The 13,624-nt window shown below is 30.5% G+C and overlaps 1 protein-coding gene across 2 annotated transcripts; it reads right to left on the minus strand.

The window, feature by feature from the left end:
- Window positions 1–435: 435 nt before the first annotated feature.
- LOC143055567 (clavesin-2-like) lies at window positions 436–13,053 on the minus strand. 2 transcript variants are annotated; one of them, XR_012972087.1, is made up of 7 exons: window positions 13,015–13,053; window positions 10,816–10,981; window positions 9,508–9,938; window positions 8,771–8,881; window positions 6,668–6,855; window positions 3,609–6,116; window positions 436–3,331 (listed from the first exon to the last, which is right to left on the minus strand). XR_012972087.1 is itself a non-coding variant. In XM_076228722.1 (6 exons), exons 2-6 carry the CDS (start codon window positions 10,946–10,948, stop codon window positions 5,945–5,947), a joined length of 1,035 nt encoding a protein of 344 aa, XP_076084837.1. In that variant the 5' UTR covers window positions 10,949–10,981; window positions 13,015–13,053; the 3' UTR covers window positions 436–5,944. The 2 variants fall into 2 exon arrangements, 1 of the variants encoding a protein (XP_076084837.1); XM_076228722.1 differs by having other exon boundaries at window positions 436–6,116.
- Between the last annotated feature and the right edge of the window lie 571 nt (window positions 13,054–13,624).

Below are 13,624 nucleotides of genomic sequence, written 5' to 3' on the forward strand. Positions count from 1 at the left end.
TATTTTGTCAACATGTGGTCCTATAACTCCAAGTTCTCTTTCTTCCAACACAGTGGAACAAATGCAACACAGAAAAAAACAACTTTATGAAGGAACTCACAAAAGTCATTCTTATGAAAATAAAAATTGATTAATTTAATTGTTAGAAGCTTAAGGTACTATTTAGAGCCTATGAGAACATGAAGAAGTTTCAAAGTATATCTATAATATTATGTATAGTACACAAAATACTTGTGTAACAATGGGTGTGTTTGGATATACGCCTGAGGGGTCCTATGGGTACCCATAGGTACCTATGGTTTGATATTTTATACACAAAATATCAAACCACAGGCACCTATGGGTAACCATAGGACGCCTTAGGCATATATCCAAACACACCCAATGTAGCAAGGAGTTCTTACCGGTACTTGGAAAAATAACTAAAAAGCAATGTAAAATTCTTCTATGATTTATTTATAAAACTTGTAGACTAAAACAAATTATGCAAAAGCAGAAATATATTACAATATATATCACTAAAATGTATAAATAAAAGAACTGTATGTAAAATATATATAAACTACACATTTTGATAGAAAATTTTAACAAATGGAAGGGCCTGTTTAAGAACCATTAAAAAAGATAATTTTAAGAATACATTTACCAATCTTTATTTTTTATAAGCTCATTTATGACCTCTGCCTAGAAATGTCAAAGGGTTTCTTCAAGAGTAGAAAAGCAGTTTCAAAGATTTAAAAAATCTTTTTTGAAATTGTGCATAAACTGCGGAGGTACTCTTAGTTGCATGCAACTTTATAAGTACATGTACCAACATTTATGATTCAAGGTCAATGGTCACAATCAATTTTTGTAAATTCAGAAATTAGTGTTTGCATTGATTATTGCCATTTCATTAATTTAGACTAAGATACGATTTAATTTTGTGTGATATTGAGAAAACCCCTGTTTAATTCATATAAAAAATTTCAAAATGCAAGTTTAAATTATTGAGATTATCGACCACCAAAATTTGCAAAGGATTGACACCAGATATAAAAAGATTTTGAGAACTCTATCGACCTGTTAAGGACCTTAGAGTTTGATATCTGATTTCTTTTTTTATAAAATAGCTTAAAAAAAATATAACTAGTAAATAGTTTTCATAGGTTCTTTGACCATTAAAATAAACTTTTAAGTTAAAATATACTTTTTGCAATTTAGATCCACTGATATGGAATTAAAGCTAAAATTTCCTTGACAGAATGTTTTGATATATTTCCTCAGTGTAATGTTATAAGATTAGCTACACATGTACATTTGCCTCCCTTTCGACGAAAATTATTATTTCAAGACATTAAAAATTAAACAATTTACAAAAGAAAACCCAACAAATAAAAAAAACCAAAAAAAAAACGCCCCTCATACACAGTCATGAGATGCATAGTGCATTTATGCCAATGTTAACCATAACATTTATGATTAGACTTGAGTAGATGGTTCTGAAACTTTTAATCTTTTGAACTACATATTGTTTTTTTTTTGTTTGTTACTGGTTTCAGAAGTTTGCGCCACCACAAATTTAGGTCTATTCCTCCGCCACTTTAATAATAGCTTTAATAACTTTAATCTAGAATAAGTAAAAATAAAAGATAAGGTCTTATTTGGATGACTGTTCAGTACGTTGGGGATATCATTTTGTTTGAAAAAGTTGATAAATTAAAAATATATCTTCAACAATTATGGCTGGAGGCATGTATAAGTTATATTATAAAATACAAAACAGTATCTTTAACAACAATTAAGAAAACAAGAATAAATTTCAAATAAAAATTGTTTCTTAGGCAAGAATGAATTTAAAGTTTTAATTTTGGAGAATTTAAGGCCAAAAAAGAATGGAATAATTTCAATAAAAAAGGGAAGGAAAATACATGTACATTTTTCTTTGCTTCCTCTACGAATTTGCATCATACCATGACAGTATTGATAAATTTGTCATTTTCAGAAAATATAAAAATCGCTTATATATGTTGAAAAAAACAGGATATAAAAAAACAAAATAACACATTAACATAATACCTTCTTTGCCATTTTATGGTCTGAGAATGAAATATCAATTGAATACAATGTAACTACAAATCAATAGATAAACAATTATGAGATTATCCCTCTAATTTTTTTCTTTAAACTTCATCTTTGGTCTAAATGTTTGTCCCCTTTTACTAATAACAACTATTCATTCTTGTCATGGATTAAAAAATCAAATTTTTAACCCAGGAATTCAACAAAATTTATATTGATCCAAGGTTCAAAAAAATATTAATTTTACGTGATGATTAATATACATTATCTATTAACAAAAAGATCTCATTAAAGAAAGAAAAATACAAAAACAGAAAAAAATATAACAACTTAATACACAATGTAAAAATCATTTTTGGCACAACTTGACAACAAATATTGAAAACACAATGTTATAATAATCTATAAATAAAATACAGCTGGTCTGTATTACCACAGAAAACCCTAAAATAGACATGGGGAAACACACCTAGTTCACAGACATTTAATGTATAATTCTTCACAATTGTTTGATAAGGCTTGTCTTTAGAATTTTTTTTTCAGAAAGTATAACTGAGTTATCTCCCATTGTATAAAATAGATTCGAATTATTTTAAAATATTATATGCATCATTACTCTATAGAAAATTTTGTATTCTTCATGAACACAATATATTTTTAGACAGTTGTAGTAATAGGTATTCTAATACAACAACGTTTGTAACGTTCATTTTGATTGGATAACGTCACTTTCTTACATGGCATCAATTGACAATTGATGCTATGGGACGTACGCGCAAGCGCAGACGGCATATGACAGCTTTAAAATACATGTTTTAACGTTGTTTTCTGTCAGTTTCATTAGAATGGAGATAACATTTGGGATTTGATGGTCGCAAATACCCGTTTACTGTCTCTGCTAACGCGTCGCCAGTAAACTTAATTTGCGACCATTAAATCCCCAATTGATGCCGTCGGAGCTTAAAATACAATACAGTTATCTCCTAAATCTTATATTTTTAATAAGACTTTCAGATGAAAAAGGTTAAACAAGTAACAAAGTGCAAAAATACAAAAATGAAATCATAACAATTTACAAGACTTTTTGAATAAAAAGTTTCAATTGCTAAACAACAATGTAAGGTGGCATTAAAGGATTGGTGGGATATATATAATATAATATACTGCAAAGGTAAACATATAAACTAATTTGGCACAACTTGTACAAAGTAATATGTATATTTAACATGCATAAACAAAAAACGAACAATGAGACGCTACAAAAAATCAACTTAAGGTGGTACCTAACACTTTCACTAAAATTAATTTGGCTCGTTTAATTTTAATTAAATTTTGACAAAGTATTTACTTTGACGTTTTAACAAAAATATAAAAATTTCAAAAATTTTGAACCAACCGTTTTGTCAGAAAAAATACACTGGTTATATAGTAAGATGACAAACACCAATTTTGATCATTAAGAAGCTTAATATTCCCTATACATCACAACGTAATTAAAACGTTTAGCCGACTTTACAGAGTTATCTCCCTGTAGTGTTAGGTACCACCTTAAACAAAAATTATAAATGAGTATAAATGCAGACTCAATAAATTCAATAGCAACTTATTAATATCAGTTGCAAACCAGACATTTAAATTCTAGGTTTGTAAGTGCTGACTTCAAAGTTGCAGCTGAAAAGGCAAAGTATTAAAATTGAAAATTTACATTTCATCATAAAAAGACAAAATGCTTACTTTCAACATTAACTCCAGATCTTTATAAATGATAATAATAAACAAGAATGGGTCCATAGTACATGGATGCCCCACTCGCACTATTATTTTCCATGTTCAGTGGACCGTAAAATTGGGATCACAACTTTAATTTGGAATTAAAATTAGAAAGATCATATCATAGGGAACACGTGTACTAAGTTTCAAGTTGATTGGACTTCAACTTCATCAAAATCTATCTGGAACAAAAACTTTAACCTGAACTTCCCACTATCATTTTCTATGTTCAGTGGACCGTGAAATTGGGGTCAAAACTTTAATTTGGCATTAAAATTAGAAAGATCATATCATGGGGAACATGTGTACTAAGTTTCAAGTTGATTGGACTTCAACTTCATCAAAAACTATCTTGACCAAAAACTTTAACCTGAACGGACGCACGGACAAACGAACGAACAGAGGCACAGACCAGAAAACATAATGCCCCTCTACTATCGTAGGTGGGGCATAAAAAAAGAGTATGTATTGCACTATTTCCCATAACAAATAAGAAATAAATAAAAAACATGACATGACATGACTACTGTTATAAGACATCAATCTGTGTATATATTGCACTTTTTCAAATAAATATAAATAAAACAAAATACTGTTAGTGTTATACAACATCAACCAACCATGTGTATATATGATCATATATTAATTGCATTAATCAACCAGACATGTTAATGCATTGCACTATTTCAAATAAATATAAATAAACTAGAATAGTCAATAATGTCACAAGACATCAACTTGCCATGTGCAACTATATATTGCACTATTTCAAATAAATGTGAATATGCTGTCAAGACAATAAAATATGTCTTAATCAAAAGAAAAAGATGGAAGTGAATGTAAAATCATGTTTTAAAAATATTTAAATATCTAGCATGGTGAGTACACAGAGAAGACAAATATTTCAAAGATATTCAAGTTTCAACCATTGGTAATAAAAGTTAGTTTAGATAAATAGACTGTAAATTCTGTAAAATTAATACTAACCAGTATTTGATAATCAAAATTAATATAAAATTTCAAAATATTCAACTTAATATCATCAAAATTAACATTGACTGTTTAAGTTGTTAACTGTAAATAACACATTAAAAAATACAAAAGAAAACAAAATGCTTTGATTGTATGTTATTAAATGTTGGTGACAGAAATAAAAATATATACAGATCTAAATATGTAGATGGTACTAGTAGTACTGTAAAGATGTTCATATATAGATTTCATGATTAAAGTTAAATTGAAACTAGAAAACTAGAAAACTGACATGTCAGCTAGGGTCCTTTGGTATATTAAGAGTGAGGCACAGAGACAAACAATTTACATTTATGCAAACTAACCAATGAAGGTTTGTGGATTATCAATATCTCTTGGAATTTGTGGTACAAGGACATTTTAGTCCTAGACTCCTAGCACAGAAAAAAGTTTTCCAAAATTTATGATAAAATTTATGATTTTAAATAACAATTATGCAAAATATTATTTGCCTCCTGCCTACACTTTATGGAGTTTTTGAGTTTACAAAAATTGTTGACAGACAGATGGACAAAGTAAAAGTTTTTGGGCTCCAGCTTCATTGATTATCCCCTGTCATAAATTTGATCTTGAAGAAAGATCAGATACAAGGATAAGAAAAGTGCAAAATTTAAACTCGATAAATATGAACCATATACTCCAATCAATTAAAAAAACATATATGCATTAAAGCCAATTGAAGTGAACACATTTCATATCAATATTGCACAGCTATAAATTCATTTTTTTAAATAGATTCAATTAAAATGTACATTTTGAAAAATATTAGAGAAACCTTATAATCAATTATTATCTCCCTTTGTTTCAGTGTAACAACAAGACATAGTTTTGTTAAGATGAGCTCTTGATGCCTTTAGCCTAGTCCATGAGGGATATTTTATGCAATAAGGAAGGTGTGCATTTGGTCTTCTACATAAATAACAATTTATTCTATAACGAAGAAATATTTGTTCATAAGTGCCTATAGCATATGTATAGTCTTTATAATTAGGAACAATTCTTCGTCAAGCTGTGTCTTTAGTCTTTAAACTATGCAATGTTGACAAAACTTGGTCTAGATGTGCCTTTAGTCTTTATAAAACTATTCTATGAGGAAGAATTCTTCATCAAGATGGGCCCTTGTATTCCCTAATGACTTGCTACTTGTCAACTTTGGTTTGGTTTTTATAATGTCTTCTTTATCTTTACTAACTTCTCTTTCTTCATATTCAGCCTTTGTTAACAATTCACTTGGCAATGACTCAGATCTGTTCCTGAAAATATTAATAGATCAATAAAATCTGACAACCAAAATATTGGATCCATTTCTAAAATAAAAAAAACCAAAATAACACTTTTTTTTTTTATTTGTGATGCAGATGAAAAGTTTGTTGATGGTTAATCCTGAAAATCTTCTGCAGGCACTTAATAAATGAATGAAGGTGTAAGTTAAACTTTTTTAACATAGAAACAATTGTAAAAATATTCAAGAAACTGTGCCTTCAAAATCCACTACAAAATCATCAATTGGATGTCTATAATGAGGATCTGGTAAAAAGGCAGGTAATTTTTTTAAAGTATTAAGATTAGCATGAAAGATAATTGAAAATTATCACAATGGGAAATTTATATAAATCACCATCATCTAGATATACAGATTCTACCACTGCATTGAGTGTGATAGGATATTTATCTACTCCAGACAGTTACATTTTACAATTAAAAATGGGAGGCTCCCTGATAATCAAGGTCAAGAAAAGGATAAATTGAGTAAGAATAAGAGAAATAAAATATACTATTACAAAAAAAACCTTTAATGTCTTACTTGTAAGAAAAGCAGTAATCTGGCCAATATATTTGCTTGTCACCAAAGCTGAAGCTCTCATCACCTATCAGTTCCTTTGCCCAGATGAGGTTGTTATATGGAGGTAAAGTTCCTCCTAACTCAGCAGGTAATACCTCTTTATGTATGTAGTTGTGTAAGGTTCCTAAGTTGATACCATGCATATGGATCTAAAATATGTGAAAAGTTTTACACAGAAACTAAAAATAAATTTATTTTAATTACCAAAATGTGAAATTTGATTTTTTTTTTGCTGCACACCTATTCTATAAAATTTTCACAATTATAAAATCATGTCATTTTTTTCATCAAATTTACGATATTGTATATGTTCCATCTCATTATAATAATTTATAGCCTCTAAACTATCCTAAAGAGGGGCATTCTTCCATAAATATTTACCATATGAGATAAACCCCTCTCTTTGGTGGTGTTTGAATTGCTTGGTCTGTAGTTTTTATATGCATGTACCGGTAGTATTATATAGATAGTTGATTGTCTTAATATTTTTTTTTTCATCTCATGCCATGATTTGTCAATAACTCTCTGACTAATGCTTGCACCACCAAAGTGGTAAAGGATTAAAAAAAGTTGTAACAACTTATTTCCAAATCCATTATTAATAAATATGTTCAAAACTGTGGATTTAAGTTCTTTCTTTGGCATCATCCATTTCTTGTTTTATGTATAAAACTGTATACATAATAAGGAGAAGTGATATGATCACATGTCTATAAGACAACAGTTATGATGTGGGTCTTCTAGTCAACAGCAGGTTGTTTTACTGCTTCAACATTTCATCATAAAAAGACAATATGCTTACTTTCAACATTAACTCCAGATCTTTATAAATGATAATAATAAACAAGAATGTGTCCATAGTACACGGATGCCCCACTCGCACTATTATTTTCCATGTTCAGTGGACCATGAAATTGGGATCAAAACTTTAATTTGGAATTAAAATTAGAAAGATCATATCATAGGGAACATGTGAACTGAATTTTAATGTGCGTATTGTTATGTGTATACTTTTCTACATTGGCTAGAGGTATAGGGGGAGGGTTGAGATCTCACAAACATGTTTAACCCCGCCGCATTTTTGCGCCTGTCCCAAGTCAGGAGCCTCTGGCCTTTGTTAGTCTTGTATTATTTTAATTTTAGTTTCTTGTGTACAATTTGGAAATTAGTATGGCGTTCATTATCACTGAACTAGTATATATTTGTTTAGGGGCCAGTTGAAGGACGCCTCCGGGTGCGGGAATTTCTCGCTACATTGAAGACCTGTTGGTGACCTTCTGCTGTTGTTTTTTTTTCTATGGTCGGGTGGTTGTCTCTTTGGCACATTCCCCATTTCCATTCTCAATTTTAAGTTTCAAGTTGATTGGACTTCAACTTCATCAAAAACTACCTTGACAAAAAACTTTCACCTGAACTTCGCACTATCATTTTCTATGTTCAGTGGACCGTGAAATTGGGGTCAAAACTTTAATTTGGCATTAAAATTAGAAAGATCATATCATGGAGAAAAACACATACTGCATAGTAAGCTATAAACTTAAAAGTATTCATATCCATCCATGAAAGTGTGGGCTCTAAGTGGGTAAAACTATTAGGTGGTTCCCTGTATCCATTTTATTGAGGTTACCTCCCATTTCTGTTCTTTTTACATGAGAATTAAGCATACAATAAATCAGGTTAGTTTTTGTATTCAATACTTTAATAGATATAAGATTAAATTGTAGTAAAGGAGCTGGATATCCATGAATGATATAATCTATAGAGCTGTATATAAGTCTAGGTAATATATTTCAATATCTCCATTTTATAATGTACAAGGGGAGATAATTTAAAATACAATTTTTTTTTTTATGTCCAACAGTTACAACGAACGTCCCCTATCATACAATTTTCTAAAACTTATCTTGAATATGTACATGTAAGCAATATTTGCTGCTGGATGTCCAGCAAGCTAGAATCATCAATGTAAGGGAGACAATTTATATTTCAGTTTCTAAAACATTTACAAAAAACTTCCTACAACACGGACATTGACAGAATAAGCATCTACAGCTAGATACAAACCCTATCTCTACTCTTTTCTTTGAGGAAAGGCTTCAGTAACTTAAACATGGCTTCTATATACCAAGGCTGGTTAACAAAATGTACTGCCCCAAACCTGGCAGGGAAACAATCCTGTGAATAAAAAAAACCTTAAAAATGCATATTTACATTATAAAAACAAATAGCCATGTGTATTATTGTAGAATTGGATAAGTAATAGTGTGAATGCATCTTAAGATAAAATTCAGATCTTCCAATCAACTGTACTGTTAAAATCATCAATACACTTATTTAAAGACTACTTCTATATCATAAATTTTGATTGTGTGCTTTGTGCCAATTAATTTCACTGTTTAAAGTGCAGTTGGTCTGTTACTCATAATACCATTGTACCAGACAAGGGGTTGATCAGCTGCTCACAGATATAAAATCAAACCTCATTGTGTTGACTAGGTTAATGTTGTGTCCAAAACTTGAATTAGTCATTAATTGATTATAGTCCTGGTAAAATTCCCATTTGATCAATGCATATTTGAATACTTGGTGATGTGGAGTAAATTTAATAGCTCTGTTGGTATGAACTATAACAATTCAAATTGACTGTATTTGACCCTGTACAATTTCTTCATTTGCCTCTGAAATAACAAGGGGTATTATCATAATGATAATTTTTTTAAAGCCTGATACAGGATTCTGACAAAATAATAAGCAGAATCCAGGATCAAACCCGCCCCCAATTAGAACCCCCATATACACACCTGTAGTCCTTCTATCATCTGTTTCAGAACTTTTGGACTCAACCACATTGACTGCTTAAAAGTAAACTGACTCCAATCTACTATTATAACAAAACCATTAATCTGAGCCTCATCCTCGTCTATCAACTTTTCTAACGTCAACAAAATAGATCTGTATATAGAATCTAGGCCATAGCGGCCATTGTCCCAGTTTGCAGAATACAAAACAAATATTTTCCGACCAAAATGGTCATGGTTTGGAAGAACACCTGGAAGACCATCTAGTAAAGCATCCTTAATTCCAGGTTCTGATGCCTGGAATTTCTTAAAAATGTCTGGATTGTCCTGGCGAAATTCAAAATATCTCCCATACAGTTTAAATGCTTCAAATGTATCAAACTTTCTAGCCCGCAGGAATCGTAATATAAAAGTATCATCTGTCCTTAAGAAAGCTACAAAAAATTAAACAATAGTTAGCATTGTACAGTAGAATTCAATACCACCAACTTTTAATTCATTCATAAATTATTAATTCAAAAACTTTTGCTATTCTTTCATTATTGTAAAAGTAGCATCAGGATAGGTGTTGCAAAAAGAATGCAAAATTTTGATAGTATTGTTGGCCCTAACCTATACCTGTTGTTAACATGTATGTAAATAATATATGGTACAATATACTGCACTTACCTAATTTATCAAAAAGAGTAAATGTTAAGCATGTATCTGATGTTCAGTAGTTGTTGTTTGTTTATGTGGTTCATAAGTGTCTCTCGTTTCTCATTTTTTATACAAATAAGACCAGATTAGACCATTGCTTTTTCCATTTGAATGATATTACACTACTGACTAGTCAGCACTTTGACCTTTCATGGTTTACTTTTACATATTGTGACTTGGATGGAGAGTTGTCTCATTGGCACTCATACCACATCTTTTTATATCTATAGACTTGAAGACCATACTTTGACCTTTAATGGTTTACTTTTTCAAATTGCGACCTAGATGGAGAGTTGTGTCACTTGTACTCATACCACATCTTATATCTATTGTATAAATTTTTGTTCTTAAATGCGATATTTTCTGTGGATTCATTTATTTTAGAGGGTACCAACATTGACCAATTTTTTTGTTGGATAACGGAAAACTAAGTGTATGTTCGTGGATATTTAATTTGGGGTTTTGCTGATGAGGTCTGCATACATTACAAGCCTAAAGAAAATTTGTAACATTTAATATCCTGGTTTACCTGTACCCACAAAATGCATGAAAAAATTGGTATCAAAAGAATTATAATGAATCCACAGTTTACAATTTAACTCTAAAACCTACTAATATCTGGTCTTGTGATAATCTGTTCCCTTACTCCTAGTATTGCATCTTTTATTTCATCGGGATCCTCATTTAGCTCCCGTTTAGCCTTCTTTTTAAGTTCCTCTGATAAACCCCAACCAAATTCTGCCATGTCTACTCCTATATCTATACATCATGTTCAGGACTGGAAAGAAAAATGGTACAATTCATTTACAAGTGATTAAAATAGGGAGATGTGGTTTCAATGTCAATGAGACAACTGTCCACCAAAGTTCAAATGATTAAATAAATTGGATGTAAGCAATTATAGGCATCTGTATATCACCTTCAACAACAAGAAAATCCCATACTGTATGGTCAGCTATAAAAATCAGACTTCATTCATTATGTGGTAGTTTTTTGTAGCTGTATAATCATTTTAGTTTTTAGTCGGTTTTTTCTTCCTTCATAAATCAGACTGTTTTCCTATCTTCACTTTAGATTTCAAAAACCATAAATCTATATGTTATTGGTAAATTATTGAGTCACTTAGGATTTTGGTACCACAAATTACACAATCTTTACATAAATCTTTCATCTAGACACAAAGATATGGTTTGGAATTTTGGCTGTATGGTACCTATAAAAAAAACTTACCAACAGGATGATATAGCACATCCTACCTTTTATCATGTTTATGGTAAATTTAAAAAATATTTTTGTAAACTTATAAACCCTTAAAATTGTCTAAAGGGTATCAATTCAACCCTGAAATTAGATTTTTGAATATTGTTTTTAATCAGTGAAAAATGTCATTGAATGTACATGATTTTTTATTAGTTGTATTTTTCTTTGAACTAGCTTTCAATAAGTGTGAGTTCTCTAAGATCTGTTCTATCATGACTATGGGGCTTTTATGTTCTTGTTAGTTATTTGTGGTGTATATATATTTTGATCTGATAAGTTAACAATGTATTTTAATAGTATAAAATTGAGAATGGAAATGGGGTTGTTGAATAGTATGTTCAAATGTTGAACTGTTATTCACTTGTTATAAATTCATACTTGTAATTATTGTCTTCATTTTTTTTTATTTACTTATTAATGAAATTTTGCAAATTCATAATCCAAGTGGGCAAATAGGTTAAAGGCAATTGACTAAAAAGTGTTGAATATAAAAAAAAGAAGATGTGGTATGATTGCCAATGAGGCATGCAATTCTCCAAAAGAATACAAAAGCTGTTTAATAATAAAGAAAAGTTCAAAAGGGGGAAGAGTGTTGTAGACCTGGCCTGGACATATATATATTTAAACTAACTCGTTGAGTTAGGGAAGATCTTCTTTGGCTATTTGTTAGAGCGCAGTCTTTAGATCCAGAGATAGAGGGTTCGAAACTGCTGGTACCATCCATGGATTTTTCTCATCATTGGCGCTGCGAGAAATTATACTGCTTGTACAAACAAGCTAGTGTATAAGTATCATAGTTGCCTAACAGTTTGATATGGTCATTGTGGTTGACCAGCCTCTCATAGGATGACAGTGACATATCTAGGCGGAACTGGCCAGATGATTTCTGAGTAGATGTCTTGGGTTGTACAGTCATGACAGTAGTGGACCTGTGAGTTGCTCAGATGGAAGGTATATGCAGCCCCAAAAAAAGAAAAAAAAAGACCTGGAGATATAAATATAGTCTATAAACTAGTTGAGTTAGGGAAGATCTTCTTTGGCTCAATTGGTAAGAGCACTTTCTTTAGATCCTAAGATTGAGGGGTTGAATCCTGCTGCTACCACTTCCATGGATTTTCACAGTATTGCTTTTGAATAAAGACTATTGATTATCATAAATGACATTATTGTACCGTTACATCCAGGTTATGGGAGGTTTTGGAGCCCCACAAGCATGTTTAACCAAACATTAATCCCTTTTGGAAATTTGTGGTGGGAGCAATTTTATAAAATGGTTGCCCTATTTCAAATTTGGGAATATAGTGATAAAATATAATGACCCTGGTCTAAAATATATATTGTTGACTGAACATAAATTTGATGAGCATCTCTCATTCCTACTTACGAAATCATGATATTGTAAAGTGTTGAAGGGTATTGCATTGTACACATTTTTTGTATGTAAAAAATCCAAAAAGGATCAAAGGATTGCAGACAGTCAAGTGTTCTGGATAGTTTTGACGTTTCAGGAACAGACCAGAAGACTTTTCAGTGGTTGTTCAATAAACTTACAAACAAATATGCATTCCAAGCGTTAAAGATATCTCAAAATATGACATTCTGATTATTTCTGTGACCAAATCAGAATTAAGCTGTCTGCTAAATTATCATAATACAGTGGCATTGATATACAGCCCAAACAGATAAATATTAAATGTTTACGAAAAGCTATTTATACAAAATATAGTGTGTTTTGTTTTCACACTTTATTTATTGAAAAACAAGGTTACTATTATAAAATAATGAAAGTTTTTTTGTTTGATTTTAATTATTTTTTGTTGTTTATCACACGTGCATAATAACTTTTGACTCAAATGCGGAAATGCATTGAAATTCCGTAAATTACTCCCTTACATAGATTGATCGAGTTTTGATTTAGTTTAGTGCTTAATTCTAATCCAAATATCTACAAATGCATAAATTAATAGAAATACAATTGAACAGAGTCAATTCTCATGTACAATCATTGTTAAAAAAAATCTCACCAATCCACACACAGGTCTTTCTAAAAAGTAATAATTAAATAACAATTACTTAGTATACATGTAGTAATGTAAGTGATAAATTTGTCCTGGTAAAATATGTCTGGGCGGACAAATATTACTAGTATAAAAAGTCCATG

Source organism: Mytilus galloprovincialis, chromosome 12 (assembly GCF_965363235.1).
Source record: "Mytilus galloprovincialis chromosome 12, xbMytGall1.hap1.1, whole genome shotgun sequence".
In the NCBI taxonomy this organism is placed as follows: Eukaryota; Metazoa; Mollusca; class Bivalvia; order Mytilida; family Mytilidae; genus Mytilus; species Mytilus galloprovincialis.